Source organism: Hemitrygon akajei, unplaced genomic scaffold, assembly GCF_048418815.1.
Source record: "Hemitrygon akajei unplaced genomic scaffold, sHemAka1.3 Scf000054, whole genome shotgun sequence".
NCBI lineage: Eukaryota > Metazoa > Chordata > Chondrichthyes > Myliobatiformes > Dasyatidae > Hemitrygon > Hemitrygon akajei.
This window is the reverse complement of record NW_027331940.1, coordinates 959,180-984,966: the sequence shown is the minus strand read 5'-3', so window position 1 is coordinate 984,966 and position 25,787 is coordinate 959,180. Positions and strand designations below refer to the sequence as shown.

The window sequence follows — 25,787 nt, the reverse complement described above, 5'->3', positions numbered from 1 at the left end:
AGAAATACAGGTTCGATTCCCATTACTGTCTAACAGACGATTCAGACCCAAACAGGAATCGTGCAGGTTTTGTTCAAACCACTTCTATGTTTACAAACACTAATTTCTATTCATATTCCTTTGGAATCACTGGACAGGAACACTGAAACATCGTGAGAAACAGCAGGAGGAGGCCATTCAGACCCTCAACCAATGACAATGATGGATGCTCTCCCATCTCAGCCACATTTCTTCCCAATCCTCATTGCCTCAATCCCTTCAGTCTCCACCCATCTCCCAGCCTCTTTATTCTGTGAGGGAGATCATTGAGTCTTCACCGCCTCTGTGGTGAGGATCTACAAACATTCACCATCTTCGGAGTGGAGACATTTCCCCTCATCTCAGTCCCGGACAGTCCAACCCCTTTTTCAGAGACTGGGATCCCTGGTTCAACCGGTAATGATGTTGTGCATTTCAATGTGTTCATCTCTCAGTCCTCGATTCTCTAAATGAAAGGGTTATCGCATTTGATCTTTCTTCATATGATGACCCCACCACTCCAGGGATCAGTCAGGTGAATCTTCATTGCACTCTCTATAACAAATACTCTCTTACCTCTTTGTTAATCCTCTATGGAAATAATTTCCATTTTCTGCAGCCCCGTGTTGCCCCAACCATTCAACTCCCATCCCTGTCACTATTTCCACCTTCCCACCTCCCCCTCACCTGGATCCACCTCTCACTTCCCCGCTCTTGCCCCATCCCCACCCCTCACCTCTTTTCTCTGACTATTTCCCATCTACTCTCAGTCCAGAGGGAGGGTCTCGGCCCGAAATATTGATAGTCCCTTCTCAATCACAGATGCTGCCCGACCCACTGAGTTCCTCCGGCAGTTTGTTCTTTGGTCTGTATAACCCGTGTTAGTATGGGGAGGGGGATTTTACACCATATTCCAGGTACAATCTCCACAAAACCCAAATAATTGTTAAAATGATTTTCATTCTTATACCAATAACTCTTCCAATAAATACAATGTACCTTGGACCTCCCTCCCTACCCTCTGCATCTAAGTCCATCTCCATTGAATCACACTCAGGATTTCAATTTGTCCTATAGTAGTGGGAGATCTCAGATTTCCCATATTGGTCTCCAGTTGACCTGTTGTTCTCACTCACTTATTTTGCCTCTGTAACCACAAAACCTTTCGACAAGAGACACAGAACATAGAACAGTACAGCACAGGAACAGGCCCTTCGGCCCAAAATGTTGTGCTCAAACTATTCAATTAATCAAATTGCCAACTAAACTGATCCCTTCTGCCTACACAATTTTCCCTCACATCCACATGTCTATCTAAACATCTCTTAAAAGTCCCCAATGTATCTGCCACTACCATCACACCAAGCAGCACATTCCACTAAACCACCACTCGGTGTAAAAAAAAACTTTCCCCTCACATCTTCTTTCAAACTACCCCTCTCACTTTAAATGCACGATCTTGATTTAGACATTTATACTCTGGGTAAAAGGTTATTCTCTATCTACTCTATCTATACATTTTGTAGCTTCATGAACCTCCATCGTCTCACCCCAGCCTGCGCTGCTCTTGAAAAAACAACACAAGTATGTCCAACCTCTCGTTACAACTCATGCCCTCTAATCCAGGTACAGAGAAACACTGACTTGTGGCAGCATCACAGTCAAGTACATTCAGATAACACACGGAACATAAATTACACAATTCTATGTCATTATCAATATGGTAATGCAAGTTCTATATAATTAACAATATACAAATACATATATTGTGTCAATAATCATAAATATACATTTTGTGTCGTTATCAATGTATAAAAATTTTTTTTTTCAAAAGCAGCCTTGGAAATGTTGAATTTGGTCCCTCAGCCAAATTGTTGACACAGTTTGAGAAAAACTGGGCTCCAAGCACTTGTCCTTTCAACACTCACTGGGAAATCCTGCAAACCCAAGCAGGGTCTGGTTATTCCTTCTCATTAAATACACAGACAACAGGAAAAGGTCATTCAGCCCATCCAGTCCATCCTGTCATTCAATAAGATCCAAGACCAGTGCATCCTTACTCCCCAACACCAGTCCAATCTCCGCTTTGCCCAGACCATTGGCCAAACTTGCAGGTCAACAGTCTGCCAATGTTTGCACCCCCCCCCCCCCCAAAGTGGAGAATATCTCTGCTTGCCACCAACGGGCTCAGACATTTCCACAGACGAGCCCCTCATGTCCCTTCCCCACTTTCAATGGGCTTCTTCCCCATCGTGCTCATTGAACCCCCGCTGGAACAAACATCCTCTCAGACCCCATGCTGTTCACCCCCTCTCACACCACCTTTATCCTCTCAGTAAAATCCCTCACCTACGTCTTTCTGCCAGATCACTTACTCCACGAGAAGCCTGCATCAAGGAGCAGTTTCCTCCTACCTGTCACTGACCGATTATACTTCGGCCGCAGAAGTCATTTCACAAACTCACCCAACTTCCCGTGGAAGGAAAAAGGAAATAATTCAAAAAGCTGGACATCTACTTTGGGATTTGTTCTGCTGTGACGGGAAGTTCGAAGCGGGAGCAAGAAATGAATTCAGTGGGGGTAACGCCTTCTCAGCTGGTCTGCCTCTGCAATTGGATGCAACCAGTGATTGACATCACTTCGCACCAATGGGAAGAGCGTAACTCCTCTGTTGACTGTGGGGTGGTGTGGGTGGGTCAGGTAATTTTTACCTCAGCTGGTAAAGTTCAACCGTCTCAGCGCCAGTGTGACGTAAGGAACTGCGCACACGATGTCAGCTCCAGGAGTGGGGAATCCACACGTGACATCAGGCATGAGGGGGTACACGTGACGTCACATCCCGATGTGGGGAACCCACACGTGACATCAGGCATGAGGGGGTACACGTGACGTCACATCCCAATGTGGGGAACCCACACGTGTCATCAGGCATGAGGGGGTACAGAGTGAAGTCAGACCCCGGTGTGGGGAACCCACACGTGTCATCAGGCATGAGGGGGTACAGACTGAAGTCAGACCCCGGTGTGGGGAACCCACACGTGTCATCAGGCATGAGGGGGTACAGACTGAAGTCAGACCCCGGTGTGGGGAACCCACACGTGACATCAGGCATGTGGGGGTACAGAGTGAAGTCAGACCCTGGTGTGGGGAACCCACACGTGACAACAGGCATGAGGGAGTACAGAGTGAAGTCAGACCCCGGTGTGGGGAACCCACACGTGACAACAGGCATGTGGGGGTGCACAGTGATGTCACGTGTGGGTGAGAACTTGTTTTCAAAAGCTGTTCAATGGACGTTTTTAATGATTTCAGGGGGACAATGAAGGAAATTTAACAGGCTTCATCACTGAATCTTGTATTGTATGAGTTTAAGTCTCCTGCTATCAGCCCAGTGTTACCATGTTGTTGATGGAGTGGGCATTATGGCCCTTTTCTCGAACTGGGTCACAAAACCCCAAATGTTTCTGGGGAAAACTTTCCAGGGTGATCTGTTGTGGGGTGCATCAGTCAATGCAGTATCCTGTTGTTTATAATTTCATAAAGAATTGTTTTGCTGATGTAAACTGGAATTGCTAGCAGTGTACACACAGATTCGTATCAGTTAACAGAAGGCCTCTCATCCCTGCAGCCTTCTGACAATGTGGACCACAGATACTCCTTCCTCTAAGTCAGTGTATCATTCAAACAGCTGATTGCTGAGATGCACTATATTTGTTGGTCAGTGAAGTTCTCCCAGATATAGTTCGATGGATTTGTTGGGGAGTTCTGGGATGTCACAGTGAAATTACGGTCAGCCAAACCCTCTGTTCTGTCCCTCTGACCTCCGGAGGTTCCACAGGGACCTCCAGCAAATCGCATCACAGTGCCAATTCCAGCTGATGTCGGTAGTATTCCTGTTCAGGAGGGGGTGAGGAAGGGGGCTGATCACGGGTTTGTGTAAATTGAGTGTTAGTATGTGTTGAATGTATGTATTGGGGAGCACTTCGGGTCCAGTGATCACAATACCATTAGTTTCAATATAATTATTGAGAAGGATAGGACTGGACCCAGGGTTGAGATTTTTGATTGAAGAAAGGCTAACTTTGAGAAGATGCAAAAGGATCTAGAAGGAGTGGATTGGGACAATTTGTTTTATGGGAAGGATGTAATAGAGAAATGGAAGTCATTAAAAGCTGAAAATTTGAGGGTAACTTTATGTTCCTGCTAGGTTGAAAGGAATGGTTAAAAGTTTGAGAGCACCATGGTTTTCAGGGGATATTGGAAACTTGGTTCGGAAAAAGAGGGAGATCTACAATAAATATAGGCAGCATGGAGTAAATGAGGTGCTCGAGGAATATAAAGAATGTAAAAAGAATTTTAAGAAAAAAATTAGAAAAGCTAAAAGAAGATGCGAGGTTGTTTTGGCAAGTAAGGTGAAAATAAATCCGAAGGGTTTCTGCAGTTATATTAATAGCAAAAGGATAGTGAGGGATAAAATTGGTCCCTTAGAGAATCAGAGTGGACAGCTATGTGTGGAGCCGAAAGAGATGGGGCAGATTTTGAACAATTTATTTTCTTCGGTATTCACTAAGGAGAAGGATATAGAATTGTGTAAGGTAAGGGAAACAAGTAGGGAAGTTATGGAAACTATGACCATTAAAGAGGAGGAATTACAGGCGCTTTTAAGGAATATAGAAGTGGATAAATTTCTTGGTCCTGACAGGATATTCCCTAGCACATTGAGAAAAGTTAGTGTAGAAATAGCAGGGGCTCTGACAGAAATATTTCAAATGTCATTAGAAACGGGGATGGTGCCGGAGGATTGGGTTATTGCTCATGTGGTTCCATTTTTTAAGAAGGTTTCTAAGAGAAAACCTAGCAATTATAGGCCTGTCAGTTTGACGTCAGTGGTGGGTAAATTAATGGAAAGTATTCATAGAGATGGTATATATAATTCTCTAGATAGACAGGGTCTGATTAGGAATAGTCAGCATGGATTTGTGCGTGGAAAGTCATGTTTGACAGCTCTTATGGAATTTTTTGAAGAGGTTACGAGGAAAGTTGACCATGGTAAACCAGTGGATGTTGTCTATATGAACTTCTGTAAGGCCTTTGACAAGGTTCCGCACGGAAGGTTAGTTAGGAAGGTTCAATCGTTAGGTATTAATATTGAAGTAGTAAAATGGATTCAACAGTGGCTGGATGGGAGATGCATGAGAGTAGTGGTGGATAACTGTTTGTCAGGTTGGAGGCCGGTGACTAGTGGTGTGCCTCAGGGATCTGTATTGGGTAAAATGTTGTTTGTCATATACATTAATGATCTGGATGATGGGGTGCTAAATTGGATTTGTAAGTATGCAGATGATACTAATGTAGGTGGCATTGTGGATAATGAAGTAGGTTTTCAAAGCTTGCGGAGAGATTTAGGCCAGTCAGAGGAGTGGGCTGAATGATGGCAGATGGAGTTTAATGCTGATAAGCGTGAGGTACTACATTTTGGTAGGAATAATCCAAATAGGACATACATGGTAAATGGTAGGGCATTGAAGAATGCAGTAGAACAGAGTGATCTAGGAATAATGGTGCATAGTTCGCTGAAGGTGGAATCTCATGTGGATAGGGTGGTGAAGAAAGCTTTTTGTAGGCAGGCCTTTATAAATCAGTGCATTGAGTATAAGAGTTGGGATGTAATGTTAAAATTGTACAAGGCATTGGTAAGGCCAAATTTGGAGTATTGTGTACAGTTCTGGCCAGCGAATTATAGGAAAGATTTCAACAAAATAGAGAGAGTACAGCAAAGATTTACTAGAATGTTACCTGGGTTTCAGCACCTAAGTTACAGGGAAAGGTTGAACAAGTTAGGTCTTTACTGTTTGGAGCATAGAAGGTTGAGGGGGACTTGATAGAGGTATTTAAAATTATGAGGGGGATAGATCGAATTGACGTGGATAGGCTTTTTTGCGTTGAAAGTAGGGGAGATTCAAACAAAATGACATGAGTTGAGAGTTAGGGGACAGAAGTTTAAGGGTAACATGAGGGGGAATTTCTTTATTCAGAGAGTGGTAGCTGTGTGGAATGAGCTTCTAGTAGAAGTGGTAGAGGCAGGTTCGGTATTGTCATTTAAAGTAAAATTGGATAGGTATATGGACAGGAAAGGAATGGAGGGTTATGGGCTGGGTGCAGGCCAGTGGGACTAGGTAAGAGTAAGCATTTGGCACAGACTAGAAGGGCCGAGATGGCCTGTTTCGGTGCTGTAATTGTTATATGGTTATATGTCATATGTTATATATTATATTATATGTTATATGGTTAGTTGCCATGGAAGTGGGCGGGTCCGAGCCAGACAGCTGGAGAGTCCAGCTGTCTGCTCTTGCAGATCTGTATTTAGTTTTGTGCCCAAGACGAGACTGTGGGGTCAATTAGTTGTGGTTCCCTAAGCTGGGAAGATGTGGGTGATGTGGATCGGTTTACGTGTGTGGGTGTGGGGTAAATGGTGGAAAGGGTATGGGGCCATTTGCGGGATGGAGGGAGGTAGGGGATGTGGGTTATCAGACACAGCATAACATGGGAGGATGGGTCCCAGGAAAAATTGAGTCATAAAGAAGGGATGAGTTGGTCCATTGAATCAGACAGGATCAGACCTTTCAGGAAGCAACAGTTCCCTTTGCATGTTAATTACTGACTAATCTTCCTGAACGTTGTGTTTGTGACAGAGCCCCAGTGTCTGGGAACAGCTAAATGGCAGGACGCAGAGGGTGATGGGGAGGGGCTGTTTATTGGACTCCAGGCCAGTGCTTCGTGATGTTCCCCATGGTTATACTTGTCATGTATATCAATCATTTGTTTGGGAATATATAGGGTATAGGTAGTAAGTTTGAACATGGAACATAGAAACCAACAGCACATTACAGGCCTTTTGGCTCACAATGTTCTGCCAACCATGTAACCTGCTCTAGAAACTGTCTAGAATTACCCAACTGCATAATACTATTTTTCTGAGCTCCATGTACCTATCTAAGAGTCTCTTAAAATACCCTGTTGTATCTGCCTCCACCACCGTCGCCAGCAATGCATAACAGACCCACCACTCTGTGTGGAAAAATTCCCCTGACATTCCCCCTCTACCTTCCGCCAAGCACCTTAAAACTCAACCCCCTCATGTCAGTCATTTCAGCCCTGGGAAGAAAGCCTCTGGCTATCCACACGATCAAAGCCTCTCATCATTTTATACACCTCTATCAGGTCACCCCTCATTCTCCATCACTCCAAGGAGAAAGTGCCAGGAAAGTTTGTAGCAGGTATGTTTAAAGAATTACTTTTTTTGAACGATATTAAGTATAAACTCTCCACTTTGTTTCCATCTCCCCACTCAAAAGTGACGAAAAGCTACTTCACAAGACGCAAGACCTTGAAATGAGAAAATACTGAGGGAATGTGAGTGACCTTAAAGGGCTAGGATACTGACAGAACATTGCCAGAGCTGAAGTGATTGTAACTGGGTCTGACAGAGGCATAACTGGTACTTCTGGGCACATTCAGTCTCAACCCAACTATTTCCTACCTTTCTTTGTGCAGGTATGTAATGTATAAAGGACCAGTGTTTGAGTAAATGAGACTCACCAAACTTTCTCCTGACTGAATCAATGGAAACTCTGAGTCTGAAGGGTTCTCTCCAGTTGATGCTCTCACTCCTCGGGCTGGTTCACTTGTTGATCTTCCCTCGTCCTCAGTTCTGGTTTGCTTCCAGTTGTCGGCTTTTCTTCCAGTAAATTTCTCACCGCTGATCTAGCTTTAACATGAAAAATAATGAAGCACGTTAACAACACAAAGGAGAACAAAACATTACTGCTCAATGTTCCTGAAAATAAAACTCACTGAAATTTAAACATTAAGACAAATATAATGATCTGAGTGAACAAATCTGTATTTGTTCCTCACACGTCACAAAACAATATGGGATAAGAAGGAGCCATCATTCAGTCAGGAACAGAATTAGGTAATTTGATCCATCTGGTCTGCCCCACCATTCAACCATGGCTGATTTCATTCCAACACCATATTCCTGCCTTCCTCCTGTAACCCTGAAGCTACTAGGAACAAACACGAATATATTAACCTCTGCCATAAATATACCCCAATAACAGCTTCATCCACCCTCTGTGGCAACAAATTCCACAGATCAGTCACCCTTTACTTGATATTCTCCTCATCTCAATTTTAAAGGGAAGCTTCTTTATTCTGAGACTGTGTTCTCAGATCCCAGACTCTCCGTCTAATGGAAACATCCTCTCCATGTCCATTGTATCCAGGCTCTTCAGTATTCAGTAGGTTACCTTAAACAAGCACAACCACCACTCCCACTGTCCTTCTGAACTCCAATGAGCACAGGTCCAGGACCATTGCCTAACAGACAGGAGACAGTGAGGGAAAATGTCCAAACACGCTTTGAACACTGAACCTCTGGGTCCAATTCTACTGCTGCAAACATTTAATGACCTCCTCTCCATGTGAGGGATGGTATAGGAACTCATTCTCTCCTCAGATTAGCACTCATTGCCTCCAAAGGAACTCCAGAATCTAACATCTGAGACCAGACCATAAACACTCGCTCAACACCTCATGAGCCCGAGCAGCTCGATCCCCACATCCATTTCACCAGGGTCAAAATGTGTGATAGGGTCACACAGCTGAACGTGTCACTTACCGACACCAGAATCCTCACTCATCGTCCCCACATCAGGGATTTCCCCACAACCAATGTCCAGCAACCCGAGACTTCTGATTCATTGTGGGAGGAGGAACATTCAGCCCCAGCTACAGAGGTACAGACCTGGTCAAATCCCAAATACTGACAGTTCCATATTCCAGGAGTCTACATACCGGGATTACAGTCCACGCACCAATTTCCCAGGACACCCTTGCTGCTGATAACATGCTGTAGTGTGTCGGCCATTCAGAGTTCAAAAACTAACACTCCTACATCAACCTGTGGCAGAATGGGAACCTGATAATCCTCTGACTGGAGCAGATATTGGGCTGGAAAACTGGGCGTGGGTCACCAGCAGGCAGGGATACGTTTCACATTGTCTCCAACAGCTAAATTGAAAGCACTTTATCATTGTCCGATTGTTAAATGAGATTTTGCCCAGCACAATTGGCCGTCACATTTCCTGTAGGCTAACAGGAATAACAGGCTTTTCATTTCAAATTGAAATTAAATGCTGGAAACTCGGTACATCAGATTGGATCTGTGGAAAGAGAAACTGTGGAAGACTCAGTATCAGAACTGATGCTGCCCGATTTGCTGAACGGTTCCAGCATTTTCTCTTTTGACTTTAAATGATGCACAACTATTGACTGATTACAAGAAGTTTGTGACGGCCTGAACAAAGTTGCACAAATTTAAGTCCCACATTCATTAGTTTTCTCTGCATTCCAACACAGGGTTAATACAGTCGACACAGTGAATGCTCACAACATCCTCCCCACCCCACTATCAGTATGTTCCATCTGCTCCCGAGGCCACTAACTCTCAATGAGGGGAAATGACCAGAGAGCGATAAAATTGTGCACCACTCCCTGCAGATCCCGGCAACAGGAAAATTGCCTCTCCAAACATGACCAAAACAGGAAATATCGGACTCAACTGTAAACACTGAGAGTTTCCGTCTAACACAGCGGCCATTTGATAACTTTGAAACTAAAATTGTAGTGACTGTCTCTATCCTTCCACATTCTGCATTAGATAAATCCTCTGGTAGTTCCAGGTAACAAACACTGATTTCAGAAATAACTCCGTGAGGCAAAAGACTTCACAATGAAGGCAACGGTAGACGAGAGATTGTCGATATTTATCATCGAGGTGGTGGGATGCAGGCTGGACAGAGGTTGAACAAGATGGGCAGGGATTAAGCAGATGGAACGGGTGGGAGAAGGGATCAAGGACGATCTCTGATGGCCCTCCAGCAATGCACAGATACAGAATTAACAGTACATACTACTATGTAATAAAATTACAAAGATAGAGCAACAGGAACTTTGGCATTTACACTTCTCCCCGAAACAACTTTTATCAAACATCATAGGAAGTATCCCCAGGTTCGATGTGAAGGTCTCACAACCCGGTAGGTTTTGTCCAGGAAGCGGGGTGAGACCGCGAGTTCGGGGAAGTTAACGGGACTCACTGCCCAGCATCGGTCGGGACCGGACTCAATACTCACCGCATGGATCTTGTCGGTTCCGCTCCGCAGAGAATGATCCGACCCCCCGGCTCCCCGCCCGAGGGGGCGAGGACCCTCTCCCGATCCGGATCCCGTACAATCCGCCGCTCCGGACTCGCTTCAACACAAAGAAAAAAAGTCACTGTCCAGCCCGGGAATGTGAGCATGCGCAGTGTGCTTAATGCGTCATCAGAGCGTGGGCGGGGCCTCGGAGACAAACCCGCAGATGCTGCCGATTCAAGTCAAGTCACTTTTATTGTCATTTCGACCACAACTGCTAGTACAGTACACAGTAAAAATGAGACAACGTGTTGTTTTTTTTTCAGGACCATGGTGTTACATGACACACTACAAAAACTGGACTGAACCACATAAAAAATAAGACAGAAAAGAAACAAAAAACTACACCAGACCACAGACCTACCCAGGACTGCATACAGTGCACAAAACAGTGCAGGCATTACAATAAATAATAAATAAGACAATAGGGCAGTAAGGTGTCAGTCCAGGCTCTGTGTATTGAGGAGTCCGATAGCTTGCGGGAAGAAACTGTTACATAGTCTGGTCGTGAGAGCCCGAATGCTTCAGTGCCTTTTCCCAGACGGCAGGAGGGAGAAGTGATTGTATGAGGGGTGCGTGGGGTCCTTCATGATGCTGTTTGCTTTGCGGATACCGCGTGTAGGGTAAATGTCCGTGATGGCGGGAAGAGAGGCCCCGATGATCTTCTCAGCTGACCTCACTACCCGCTACAGGGTCTTGCGATCCGAGATGGTGCAATTTACGAACCAGGCAGTGATGCAGCTGCTCAGGATGCTCTCAGTACAACCCCTGTAGAATGTGATGTGGATGGAGGGGTGGGAGATGGACTTGCCTCAGCCTTTGCAGAAAGTAGAGACGCTGCTGGTCTTTCTTTGCTACGGAGCTGGTGTTGAGGGACCAGGTGAGATTCTCCGCCAGGTGAACACCAAGAAATTTGGTGCTCTTTACGATCTCTACCGACGAGCCGTCGATGTTCAGCGGGGAATGGTCGCTCCGTGCCCTCCTGAAGTCAACAACCATCTCTTTCGTTTTGTTCACATTAAGAGACAGGTTGTTGGCTCTGCACCAGTCCGTTAGCCGCTGCACCTCCGCTTTGTAAGCTGACTCATGGTTCTTGCTAATGAGACCCAGCACGGTCGTGTCATCGGCGAACTTGATGATGTGGTTCGAGCTGTGTGTTGCAGCAGAGTCGTGGGTCAGCAGAGTGAACAGCAGTGGACTGAGCACACAGCTCTGGGGAGCACCCGTGCTCAGTGTGGTGGTGTTGGAGATGCTGATCCCGATCCGGACTGACTGAGGTCTCCCAGCCAGGAAGTCTAGGATCCAGTTGCAGCGGGAGGTGTTCAGGCCCAGTAAATTCAGCTTTCCAGTCAGTTTCTGAGGGGTGATTGTGTTGAATGCTGAACTGAAGTCTATGAACAGCATCCGAACGTACGTGTCGTTTTTGTCCAGGTGGGCCGAACTGTCAAGATGATCATCACTAATCAAATTCACTGAGATTTCTCACGTCCCGTTGAATTTATTGCCAAGTGCACAAGTACGGGAAGGTACAGGTACAGAGAAACACTGACTTGTGGCAGCATCACAGGCAAGTACATTCAGATAACACACGGAACACAAGTTATACGATTCTCTGTCAGTGACAATCTATAAAAATGTTTTATATCCTCAACAATATATAAAATACATTGTGTCATGATCAATATTAAAATGTGCATTTTGTGTCAATAACAGTCTTGGAAATGTTGAATTTGGTCCCTGTCTCCATTCCTCCTGTAATCCACAACCAGCTCCTCTGTTTTTGTCACAATGAGGGAGAGGTTGTTTTCTTGACACCACTGTGTCGGGGTGATGACTTCTTCTCTGTCGGCTGCCTCGTTATTATTTGAAATTAGGACAGTCAGTGTAGTGTCGTCAGCAAATTTAATTAGCAGATTGGAGCTGTGGGTGGCGACAAAAGTCATGGGAATACAGGGAGTAAACGAGGGGTCAAGGAGACACCCCTGTGGGGTATGTGTGCTGAAGGTGAGAGAGACAGAGGTGAGGGAGCCCACTCTTACACGTCGAGCTGCGGATCTGGGGAACAACGTGAACAGGAAGCGAGATCACGTGACGGGTGGAGGGTCTCTCACCCCAGACAGTGACTCCAGCTGCCTATTACTCTGTGGAAAGAAGCAAACGCCGCTCACAACTGATCTGACCTTAAATGTATTAGACATTTCAACCCCCGGGAAAAATATATCGTCTGTCCACTCTATCTATTCCTCTCCTCATCTTATAAACGTCCATCCAGTCTCACCCCAGCCTGCGCCGCTCTGGAGAAAACAACACAAGTTTGTTCAGCCTCTCGTTATAGCTCATGCCCTCTAATCCAGGCAGTGCCCTGGTAAACCTCTTCTGCGCCCTCTCCAAAGCCCCGACATCCTTCCGAGAATGGGGGCGACCAGAACTGTATGAAACACTCCAGATGTGGTCTAACTAGTTTTATAAAACTGTGTTACGAACTGTAACGTTTTAGAAACGAAACAGCAGTAATAGAGTTCACATTGGAGTCTGGTTTTGATGTTAAAACCACTCTCTTTATTAGTATCTACTTATAATATAGTAACTTAATTAAATAAAGGAAAGTTAACAGTGTTAGGTGTATATATGTGTAAATATAATTCCCACACTATCGAGCCTGAGGAAACAAAGCTTAGAGTCTTGAGATGGTAAAGTAGGAAAGTTCAGTAATCCACGGAATAAATGATGGGAGAGAGATATTTGTAATCTAGGGTGAAACGTAGAGAAAAGGCTGTTACATCAAAATAACCGTCGACGAAGTTCTTATTCGGTGAATCCGTCCACATACGAGCTATCAGCGAAAGTGACCTGTCACAGGAAAACCTTCTTCCAGGGGTTACCACATAACATACCCAGGCAAGGATTAACACAAGATATTCCACAAACACTCCTATGGATTATACGAAGTGTCAGCCACACACATTCGTTGTGGTTCCGTGTACCGATGATCAACCCACTCTTGTGGGCATAGGAGAGTTCCAAGCCTCAGCTGCAACTACCTGAAGCGATCAGCGTTTCCAGTCTCTCTCTCTCTCTTTAGACTGGCAGACTGCCTGTCTGCAGATCGCTCTCTCTCTCTTATGGTTCTGTCCACAGTCAGCGCTGTCAGCCTGTGACTGACGTCATAGTCCCGCCTCCTCACGCCGGCGCTCTTAAAGAAACAGTCACAGAACGACCGCAGGCTCGTAACAGCTGCAACAAAACTTCCCAACTTTTGAACTCAGTGCTTCAACTAATAAAGACAACCATGTCATTTGTCTTCTTAACCACCTGATCAATCTGAGCAGTCTCTCTCAGGAAGCGATGAACCTGGAGTCTAAGATCCCTCTGATCATCAACACTGTTCAGGGTTTTGCATTTAACGGTGTACTGTCTCATACATTCGACCTACCGAACTGCCAAGATGATCATCACTAATCAAATCTCACTGAGATTTCTCAGGTCCTGTTGAATTTATTGCCAAGTGCACAAGTACGGGAAGGTACAGGGACAGAGAAACACTGACTTGTGGCAGCATCACAGGCAAGTACATTCAGATAACACACGGAACACAAATTATATGATTCTCTGTCAGTAACAATCTATAAATATGTTTTATGTCATTAACGATATATAAAATACATTGTGTCATGATCACTATTAAAATGTGCATTTTGTGTCAATAACAGACTTGGAAATGTTGAATGTGCTCCCTGTCTCCATTCCTCCTGTAATCCACAACCAGCTCCTTTCTTTTTGTCACAATGAGGGAGAGGTTGTTTTCTTGACCCCACTGTGTCGGGGTGATGACTTCTTCTCTGTAGGCTGCCTCGTTATTATTTGGGATCCGGCGGATCAATGTAGTGTCGTCAGCAAATCTAATTAGCAGATTGGAACCCGCCACTGCAGCCCCACAGTGCACTATGTACTGATTGCAAAGCTACGAAATTGCATGTGAATAGCCTCCCCTCCCCCAACTCAACTCTTTCTGCGTCACCAGCAGACTGGGACATCTCACATCTCGCTGCCTCCGCCAGGATATTAAACTGTGAACAACTGTGGTCAGGGACTGATTTCTGCGTTACTCCAAACGCCACCTCCTTCCAGTCTGAAAACGACCTACTCATCCAGACACAAACTACCGTCAGTTTATCGAGCTCCAACGAAAAAGCCTAATCACCTACTCCCGATGTTCAATACCATTGCTGACTCTGAGTTTACCACCGTCAAATGCCGGGAGGGACATAATAATCAGAAAGTCTCTAGTCACAGCCGTGTAAATAAAATGTGATCTCAGTGGGTGTGTGGCGCATGCTCAGAATGCGAAGGAGACAGACAAACTGAGCCAAGTCACAGACTGATGAAGGGGAGGAATGATCCATTTTGATACAGAGAGGGAAGCGGAGAGTTTGATATTGTGCCTGATGCCGGAACTGTGACCAGTTAGAAGATGAAATCTTGTTCCTCTAAATTGTTTTGAAATGTGACAGTGTTTTAATCAGGTTAAAATTATTTCAGTTGAAATGTTGCCCTTCACCCACTGACTTGCTTTGTAAACGTTTAGCTGTGTAGGAAAATCAAAGGATTTGTGTATGGGAATCACAAACACAACAGCACGTTAGTTCCGCTGTATCTGTCAGTTCACCAGCGCTTGAATGCCGCCGATCCTTGAATGTGGAGGCGGAGATGTTGGAGAAGACAGCGTCCCACTCGCTACAAGGAGAGCCCGAGCACGTGTCCATCTCCGTGACCTGATTGGATACATCGCCATGACGATTAGCAGTGGGACGTCATTCACTGGCTCTCATTTTGGAAGGGATTCAGTCAGCCATCGCAGATACACGAACAGCTTCGCACTGGGAAGCGGCCGTTCACCTGCTCCGTGTGTGCGAAGAGACTCATTCCGTTAACCAACCTTGTGATGCTCCGGTGAGTTCACAATAAATAGAGGCCACATTTCTGTCCGGAGTGAGCAAAGAGTTTTACTCAATCATCCCAGCTGCTGCAACACCAGCAACTTCACATCAGGGAGGAAGTTCAAATCAGCTCCGTGTTAAATGTTTAACCATCACGGTGACTGAAGGCAGCTGCGGGTTCATGAGGGACTGTTACTGTCAGATTCTGCAGTTCTTGCGGCTGCTCATCGCACCTAGGACTGAACCCTGGTCACTGAGCATTGGAGGAGTCTGTTCTGCTGATGTTAGCCTTAAACTAGACAGGTGTTTAATATTGTGGATCTGTGAAAGATAAATCACTTCTGTGTCAAATCCCGTGTCTCAGGTACTTACTGTCTCTACCACACTCACAATGTACACTAGAGAGGCCACTCGGCCCATCTGGTCCCTGCCCATGTTAATTTTCCGTATCAGTATATCAAAATCTATACCTGCCATTCCCCTCTCACTCTCCCTGAGATGACAGGTTCCAACTAGTCACCACTCCGTGGGATATGAGACCTCCCTTGAATTTCATAGCATCATAGAAATCTACAACATATTACCGATGCTTTGGCCCACAATGTTGTGCCGACCATGTAACTTACTCTAGAAACTGCTTAGAATTACCCTACCGCATAGCCACCTATTTTCCTAAGCTCCATGTACCTATCTAAGAGTCTCTTAAAAGACCCTTTTGTATCCGCCTCTACCACCGTCACTGGCAGTGCATTCCACACACACACCACTCTTTGCTTATAAAAACTTAGCTCTGACATCTCCCCTGTGCCTACTTCCAAGCAGCTTAAACCTATTCCCCCTCGTGTTAGCCATTTCAGCCCTGGGAAAAAGCCTCTGACTACCCACACGACCAATGCCTCTCATCATCTTATACACCTGCATGAATTCCCTGCATGATTTTCTCCGGGCTGAATAAGACGATGAGCGCACTGTGGTTTTGACGTTGTTCAGGGCTCCGGACGAAGTTGGTTAAACTCCTTCTTCCCCGCTCTTTTCAACGTTTTGGGTCATTTTCACCAATTTTAAAGGATTGTGCCTCAGACAGCTGGGTTGTTGCAATTGTTACGTACCAGCAGTAATAGTTCACTAACGGAGTCTGGTTTCGATGTGAAAACCACTCTCTTCAGTAGTATCTGCTCCAAATATAAAAGACCAAACGAAATAAACAGAAATTAACAGTGTTGTGCATATATATAGCTCCTAAACTATCAAGCTTGGGAAACAATGCTTAATGTCTTCAGATGTAAAGTGGAAAAGTTCAGAAATCCACGGAATAAGTGAGTGAGAGGAGAGATTTGTAAATCCACACGAACATGTAGAGAGAAGGCAATTACGAAGAATTCCACACACATTCCACGCTGGGTAAACGAAATAACAGTCGCCGAAGATCTTATCCGTCGATTAGTTCCGAAATCCACTTAGAAATGTCACCAGGTGACAGTCACAGGAATATCGACTTCAAGTGGTTACCACAGAACACCCCGATTCCGGGTAAGGGCCAACAAAAGTGATACCACAGGATACTCCAGCAAATCCACACTTATGGATGATACGAAGTGACAGTCACTCATCCGTTGTGCACTGCGTGCCGATGATCAACCCAATCTTTTGGGCATAGCAGTGACAAGCTGAAGTATCTCTCACTCTTTCTCTCTTCCTCTCCCTCTATTTCTCTCCCTCCCCTCCCTCTTCTCCCTCTCTCCTCTCCCCTCTGTCTCTCTGTCTCTGCCGCAGCTTGTGTCTGACGTCACAACCCCGCCTCACTCAGGCACTTAAAGCGACACTCACAGTAAACGAATCTGCGGTCTCGTCACACAATGCACCTCTAATGTCTGACAGCAGACTAGCGAGTGAAACTTCGATGGTGCAGAATCAGAAATCAAAGAGTTGCCAGACTGAGTCAGGGCTTTGGGGCTCCAAAGAGAAAGGGTCTAGAGTTTAGGAGGAGGAGGAGGAAGAAACAGATAAGCGGGATATGGCTACAAAAGGAAGATCAGAAAAATTTGGAAACTGGTTGACCGAAAAAAAAAGATGGTTAGTTTCTGCAAAATACTGGTGGAAATCAAAAGATCAGGCAACAGTTGTGGAGAGGAATAAATAAAGAACTTTTAGACCGAGCCTCTTCAGCATGCCTAGACTGTGTACTCCGCTGCTTAGTTGCTACCTGAACTGCAGAGCTCCTCCAGCATTTTGTGTGTGTGCGTCTCTGTATGTCCAGCAACTGCAGAATCTCCTGTGTTTTATATCTGCATTTTACTTTGGCATTAGATACACGTTGATATTGAGTACATTGTTTATGTGAGCCGCTTTCTGCGTTAAAACAGCTGCAGATTTTTTCTATACAGCCGAAAAAAATGAGATATGGACTTTGAACAGGTGCTGCAAGAAATGCTTAATGGCACCGTTAGTACCCATAAGGCCCTGCGCGAATAATTTTTATCAGGCGCTGAAGCACTGATGAACTGCGCAGGCGTCAGGCTGACGACGTTCCCGAGTCTCACGCATGCGCGCAGTACACAGAAGACTGAAAATGTCGGTTGCAGGTAAGAACGATTCTCCGTGTTTTTATCTTAAACACCGACTTCGGGACGATTCCTGTGAATTTCTGACACCGTGGCCAGCAATCCCGGGACAGTCCTGCCCTCTTCCTTCTCTCTCAGCCCCACGATCCGTACACGGGCCCCGGGGAGCTTCCGGTTGATGAGGGAATGGGAACCGATGGATCTCTCAGACAGAGCTGAGCTCCAGCTATCTAAATGCAAGGATTAGGAACTGGGAGAAAGGGAACAAAACTTATCAATCACCCATCTGTGGACACTTTCTGGAGGTCCAAGATTCGTATGTTATACGAGCGCTGGACTAAGTATGTAAATGTAGGAGTGGACTATGTTGAAAAATAGATGTGCTAGATTTTCTAAAATTGACTCCTTCTACCTTAGGCCACAAACTTATCTATCATTCCTTATTTATTTTTTTATCTATTTATTTATATATATATATGTATAGAAAAGCAGTATAACATCAGATGATCATCCACATAAGATGAAAGTTTAAATCTTAGCCTTTGTTTTAAATTAGCACTTAGTCTTTCCTGTGATCAGAAAATAGGAATCTTGGCTAAATTACCAGACATAAAGTATGGTGAGGTACAGTGCTAACATTGTAGATTAGCAAAGATTCTACTTTGGATTGGACTTCCAGAGCACACTTACTGGATATCCACAGGACAGTACTGTCGAAGACTAAGACGGTACTTTCAAATAGAATTGGAAAGGAAATGAGAGGGAATTTTTGCAGTGATGCAGGGCAAGAGAAAAGGATTGGAATTGAAAGGATAGTTCTGGTTGATGATCTCCTTTCATGCCAACAATAATTTTATAATAATTATTCTGTGTGAAGCTTTCCCTGGTCATTTGCCACCGCTTCTTGTGATTCTGCTCCTAAATGTGAAGACATGGAGAAGTGAGTTTAAAATTATGCCATCGAACTGGTTGTAAGAATGGACCACACCTATTGGTCTTCATTTGCTTTTTTCGGAGCCTTGTCAATAGCATGAATAACTGAATAAACATTTCATTAGAACGGGGTAGATTAAACTGAATATATAGGATCTTTAAATTATACCCCTTCCCACTTATTATTTTCGCTGGAAAAGAGATCTTGAAATTCTAAGTAATCCTGACTAAAGTGTAATAATGGTTTTTAAAAAAAGCTCAAGGTCAAATAAGTGTGAAACATTTGTAGAGCATTTTATAGGAAGGGACATTAAAGACATTCATCATTCATGCTGATTTTTCCTCCCAGCACTGCCGCAAATACACGAACCACCCCACCTCCCTTCAGATCTACTCCGGGCTGTGGCTGATGAACCAGTCAAGATTAGCAGTTCACCATCTGTGGGAAAAATTGAGTACAAATACCTAATAAGGTTGGGATGTGTACATTCGTCTCCCAATTTATGATGTAGGAGCATTGATATTATGCTGCTTTGTGCGTAAAATATAAAATCCTCTTTGTTCAATTCTTTGTTAGCTAGTGAACTTACAAGTTTGCTTCAGGGAGTTAAGCAATTTAATTTTAAACAACAGCATGAATTGATAAATGTTACCAATTTTAAATAGCAAAAAGGTTATAGTATTTTTTCCCTGGGAAAAAATAAAAGGGGGAAAAAGAAGACTTTTGGTCTGAAGTTTGAATAGTGTTATGATGTGACTGCATTTTTCGAAAGAAAAGAACAAAAATTGTAGTTATCCAAATGCAGAAAGGTTAAACCTACATTAAATGTGAATTATGATTAAGAGATCCAAGATAATGTGTATTTAATAAAATAATTTAAATCAAATTATTGCTTTAAATCTACATTATACATTCAAGAATGCATTTTAGGTAGCTCAACACCTGATGCAGGTCAGTCAGGTATCTCTGCACCCTTTAAACTTGCACGTTTCTGTTCCCCAGATGCCTTTGAAACTTACTTTGACCTTATTTTCTGAGCTTCTTTTAAAATTGCCGGTTATGTGGAACACATCATTCTATAATGTGATGTCTAAAAACAGTGATTTGGAAGTGAGGTATGATGTATTAATAGGAGAACATCTAATAATACAGAAAATCTGCTAGTCCGACACCCAAGACCCAACCATGGCAGGTTCACTAAGTTTTACTGTGGTTAGTCACAGGTTTGGAGGGCCGTCGCCTGAAAGTAATGATCATTAATCACCATCAATGTTACATAGTTCACACTAAAAATAAAAGCACAAGGGAGAAATCGGCCTCTGCAGCAGCTTTTTTTTTAGAGCGCTCAGTGGTTCATTTGAAATCAGGTCCAGAATTTACCTGCACTTCTGATGAGAAATCTGTTGGATGTGTTTCTGACAAACATACACCCAAAAAATGTTATGAGTCAATGCACCAAGTGGATTGAACGCCAGCACTTTTGAACGGTGTGTTTCAGACTATTCTGTTTCAATCTTTATGAAACGTGAAATTATATGGAAGGTCTAGAACTTGATCGAGGTCTAAAAGATTATGAGAGGCATAGACAGGGTGGTTAGTCAGTACCTGTTTCCCAGGGCACCAATAGCAAACACCAGAGGGCATATGTATAAAATTAAGGGAGGGAAGTTTAGGGGAGACATCAGGGGTAAGGTTTTTTTTACACAGAGGTTTGTGAGCGCCTGGAATGACTTGCCAGGGGTGGTGGTGGAGGCTAAAACATTAGGGGTATTTAATAGCCTCTTGGACAGGCACATGAATGAAAGAAAATGGAGGGTTACAGGGTAGTGTGGGTTTAGTTCTTTCTTTTTAAGGTTTATATGGGTCGGCACAACATGGAGGACTGAAGGGCCTGTACTGTGCTGTAGTGTTCTATTCTATGGCTCTAAAATCTTTTACATCACCAGTTGAGAAAATCATCTTTGTTCTACCTCCAATCACAAAGAGGAAATCGGCAGATGCTGGAAATCCAAGCTACACAAATTGCTGGAGGAATTCAGCATTAGTACTCTCTTCCATAGATGCTGCCTGGCCTGCTGAGTTCCTCCAGCATTTTGTGTGTGTTGCTTGTTCTACCTCCTCTCGGTCTGCACTTTTCTACCAGTGAGAACATGCTTCCACCAATTCTGTCTGGCTACATAATGATATGAAACACCTTTGCCCTGGCCAACAAGTAGCTTTCACATCACAAATGTGCCAGACTCCAGTGAGACAGACTACTGCCCTTCCCTTCATATTCATTGGCATTACCATCACTGAGTTCACCACCGTCAGTCACCTGGGTGAGACTTCAGGGGAAATATTTATGTACAATACTGTGTGTATTATGGTGATGCAAGAGTTGCTGGAGAATTTTCAAGTGGGAAGAAGTGGACTGATGTTTGGAAATCTGAAATTTAAAGCATCATTTAGCAAGAAAATCACAAAGAGGTGGTTTGCAAAAGCTGTGGCAAGTAAATCCTTCATTAACCTGTTACATAGGTTGTATGAGAGTGCAGATGAACTCAATCAAGCCCAGAGGAGATTAAAGTTCTTACTGACAGTGATCTGAAATGAATATCTGTCTATATAAAATTCAGTTTGCACATGTTGTTGTCACTGGGTAAAAATTGTACAGCACAAGATTTTTGCACACACTGGTCATTACAAATTAGAGGGGACACTGGTGGGAAGGCGAGGAGACCTCCAGTGTCCCTGATGCCCTCACGTAGAAGGTGTATATCAGCTGCACTTTAAGGAGTTGGAGCTGGTAATGGATGAATTCTGCATCATCCAAGCGTCGGAGGGTGTGATAGGTATGACGTGCAGAGAGGTGAGTTGCACCCAAGGTGCAGGACACTGGAAACTGGGTGAGAGTCAGGAAGGAGAATGGGGTTAAATAGCCATTGCAGAGTACTCTTGTTGCTATCCCACACAACAACAGGTGGACCATTTTAGAAACTGTTGGGAGGAATTACCTGGCAGAGGAAAGTCAAAGGGGGTGATAGGGGATTTGTTAGTTAGGAGAACAGAACTAGAAAGGGACTAATATCCTAGTGGCAAGGTTTGCCTGTTCTCCCCTGTGGGGTGGGTGGTTAAACTAAAGTTGCAGGGAGGATTGCAGCCAGAATGACAGAACAGATAGTGGAGAGGGTGAATTGAATTGAATTGACTTTATTACATACATCCTTCATATACATGAGTTGTAGAAATCTTTATGTTATGTCTCTGTCTAAATGTGCAATGTGAAATTTATAATAGTTTATAATAAATAGTATGTACAACAGGACAGTCAGGATAAATAAAAGTACAATTGTATCAGCATGAATTAATCTATCAGAGGGCCTGGTGGAAGAAGCTGTCCCTGGGCCTGTTGGTCCGGGCTTTCAGGCTGTGGTACCGTTTCCCAGATGGTAGCAGCTGGAACAGTTTGTGGTTGGGGTGACTCTGGTCCCCAATGATCCTTTTTACACAGTGGCCCTTTTTACACATCTGTTTTTGTCAATGTCCTGAATAGTGGGAAGTTCACATCTACATATGCGCTGGGCTGTCCGCACCACTCTCTGCAGAGTCCTGCAACTGAGTGAAGTACAGCACCCATACCAGACAGTGATGCAGCCAGTCAGGATGCTCTCAATTGTGCCCCTGTAGAAAGTTGTTAGTATTTGGGGCCCCATCCCAAACTTCCTGAACCGCCTGCGGTGAAAGTGGTGCTGTTGTACCTTTTTCACCACACAGCCAGTATGTACAGACCAGGTGAGATCCTCGGTGTTGTGTATGCCAGGGAACTTAAAGCTGTTCACCCTCTCAACCCCAGATCCTGGGTCAGCCTGTCTCCATTTCTCCTGTAGTCCACAGCCAGCTCCTTTCTTTCAGTGACATTGAGGGCAAGGTTGTTTTTTTGACACCAAACAGATGTTGTTCAGACCTCAGGGCATGAAATTATGATATTGTAGCCATTACTTGGACTTGCTTGCGCCCAACAGTCTGAGGGATTTCAAGGAACAAATCTGTAGGAGATTTGCCAAGATATGCCAAGAAACAAAGGTTGATAAAGTGAGTGATTTTAACTTTCCATTTATTGACTGGACTCCTAGGCTGTAAAAGGACTAGATGGGGTAGAGCTTATCAAATCTACCTTAATCAGTACGTAAAATTCCCGATGTAGAAGTGTGCAATAAGCTATTGGGAAGTGATCTAGGGCTAGTGATAGAAATTAGTGTATGGGAACACTTTGTATCTACTGATCATGAGATTCCAAGTAAATACAGAAAAACAGAGGCCTGGACCTCTCTTGAGATTCTAAATTGGAGAAAGGCCAATTTTTATGATATTTGCAAGGATTTGACAAGCGTTAATTGGGACAGGATGTTTTTTAACAAAGGAGTACTTGGTAAGTGGGAGTTCTTCAGAAGTGAAATTTTAAGGGTGTACAGTTTGTATGTGTCTGACAAAATAAAAGTTGAATGGTAACTCTTGCAGGGAATCTTGGTTTTCAAGAGATATTGAGGCCCTGGATATCTCGTTCCTCTAAAACTGTTGGGTGCAACCAAAACTCATTAATGACAACCATTTCATAATTCCACTCCCGAACTCATCTGACTTTCCTTTAGTTGTCTTCTGTTGGATTCTAAAAGCTTCCGAATGGTCTTTTGCTCTTTTGTTTGCCCTCTCCTCTGATTTTATGTTGGTTTTGGATTCTCATTTAACCCACGGTTGTGCCCTGCTGCCTTTCCAATGCTTCCACGTCTTTGGGATGTATCGATCGCTCAGCTCTCGAATTGCTCCCAGAAACTCCAGCCATTGCTGCTCCGTTGTCACTCCTACCTTTTCCCTTCCAAACAAGTTTGGCCAGCTTCTCTGTCACAGAAACATGGAGAAGTTCAGTGGAGAAACAGGCTATTTGGCCCATTTAGTCAATGCCACAAAAACATTTAAGCTCTCTAATGCAACTACCTGCACCAGGATCATCACCCTCCATACCCCTACCATCCAGGTACCTGTCAAACTTCTCTTAATGGTGAAATCGAGCTCATATTCACCACTAGTGCTGACATCTCATTCTACACTCTCACGACCATTTCAGCAAAGAACTTTTCCAAATGTTCCCATTAAATTTTCACCTTCCCCACTTACCCATGACCTCTGGTTGTCGTCCCACCCAACCTCAGTGGAAAAAGCTGCTTGCATTTACCCTATCTATACCCTCATAATTTTGTTTACTTCTAACAAATCCTCAAAGCAATGTATAATTTCCTTGTTTATGTTTAGAGCCTTGTTTAGGTGTTTAAGATGATGAGGGGCATTGAGTGTGTGGATAGCCAGAGGATTTTTTCCCAGCGTTAACATGGCTAACAGGAGGGGGCAGAGTTGTAAGCTGCTTGGAAATATATGCCGAGGGGATGTCAGGGGTAGGTTTTTTACAAAGAGAGTGTTGGATGTGTCGAATGCACTGCCAGCAGTGGTTGTCGAGGCAGATACAACAGGGACTTTTAACACTCTCTTAGATAGTTACATGGAGCTCAGAAAAATAGAGGGCTATGTGCTAGGGAAACTCCAGGCAGTTTCTAGAGTAAGTTACATAGTCGGCACAGCACTGTGGGCCAATGGGTCTGTAATGTGCTATAGATTTCTATGATTCTATGAAATTCAAGGGAAATCTCCAAACCCACGGAGTGGTGACTAGTAGTGAATAGTGGGAAAGTTACTGGAATGTATGTGCAGGAACCGGATATATAAGTATTTGGATAGATATGGACTGATTAAGGATAGACAGCATGACTTTGTGCATGGTAGGTCATGTCTAACCAGTCTCACAGAGTCTCTCGAGGAAGTTATCAGGGAAGTGGATGAAGACAAGCCAGTGGATGTTGTCTACATGGACTTTAGCAAGGCACTTGACATAGTCTCATATGGGAGGTTGGTCAAGAGGGTTCAGTCACTCAGCATTCAAGATGAGATAGTAAATTGGATGAGACACTGTCTTTGGGAGAAGCCAGAGTGTGGTAGCAGATGGTTGCCTCTCTGACTGGAACCTGTGACTAGTGGTTGCCACAGGGATCAGTGCTGGATCTGTTGTTGTTTGTCATCTATATCAGTAATCTGGATGATAGTGTGGTTAACTGGATTAGCAGATTCATGACCACCAAGACTGGTGGTGTAGTGGTCAGTGAGGAAGACTATCATGGCTTGCAGTGTGACCTGGACCCACTGGGAAAATGGTTTTAGAAATGGAAAATGGAATTTAATGCAGACCAGTGTGAGTTGTTGCACTTCGGTATGACCTACCAAGGGAGGTCTTTCACAGTGACTGGTCGGGCACAGAGGAGTGTTGTGGAAGAAAGGGACCTGGGAATACAAGTCCTTAATTCACTGAAAGTGGTATCACAGTTAGATAGTGATGGAAAAAAAAGATTTTAGCCCATTGGCTTTCATGAACCAAATACTGACAATAGATGGATATTATGTTGACTTGTAAAAGAGGCCTAATTTGGAGTATTGTGTGATGCTTTGGTCACCTACCTACAGGAAAGATTTAAAAGAGATTCAGAGATTTCAGAGAAAATTCACAATGATGTTGCCAAGTTTGGAGGACTTGGGTTATAAGGAAAGATTGAACAGGTCGGGACTTTATTCCTTGGAATGTAGCAGATTGAGGGGAGATTTGATTGTGATAGAGCGGCATAGATAGTGTAAATGCAAGCTGGCTTTCTCCACTGAGATAGATAGATAGATACTTTATTCATCCCCATGGGGAAATTCAACCTTTTTTCCAATGTCCCATACACTTGTTGTAGCAAAAACTAATTACATACAATACTTAACTCAGTAAAAATATGATATGCATCTAAATCACTATCTCAAAAAGCATTAATAATAGCTTTTAAAAAGTTCTTAAGTCCTGGTTGAATTGTAAAGCCTAATGGCATTGGGGAGTATTGACCTCTTCATCCTGTCTGAGGAGCATTGCATCGATAGTAACCTGTCGCTGAAACTGCTTCTCTGTCTCTGGATGGTGTTATGTAGAGGATGTTCAGGGTTTTCCATAATTGACCGTAGC

At 44.0% G+C, this 25,787-nt stretch overlaps 2 protein-coding genes across 2 annotated transcripts in view; one reads left to right on the top strand and one right to left on the bottom strand.

Moving 5' to 3' along the window:
- The window catches only part of LOC140721385 (NACHT, LRR and PYD domains-containing protein 3-like), a 49,444-nt gene extending 34,375 nt beyond the window's left edge, over nucleotides 1-15,069 (bottom strand). Inside the window, exons 1-3 of the mRNA XM_073036228.1 lie at nucleotides 15,062-15,069; nucleotides 10,218-10,335; nucleotides 7,618-7,782 (exon numbers count right to left, since the gene is read on the bottom strand). Of these exons, the coding sequence (XP_072892329.1) occupies nucleotides 7,618-7,782; nucleotides 10,218-10,335; nucleotides 15,062-15,069 (291 nt within the window). The remainder of the gene's footprint in view (nucleotides 1-7,617; nucleotides 7,783-10,217; nucleotides 10,336-15,061) is intronic.
- LOC140721365 (uncharacterized) overlaps nucleotides 1-25,787 on the top strand; it is a 310,112-nt gene that overhangs the window by 227,580 nt on the left and 56,745 nt on the right. The window lies entirely within an intron of this gene.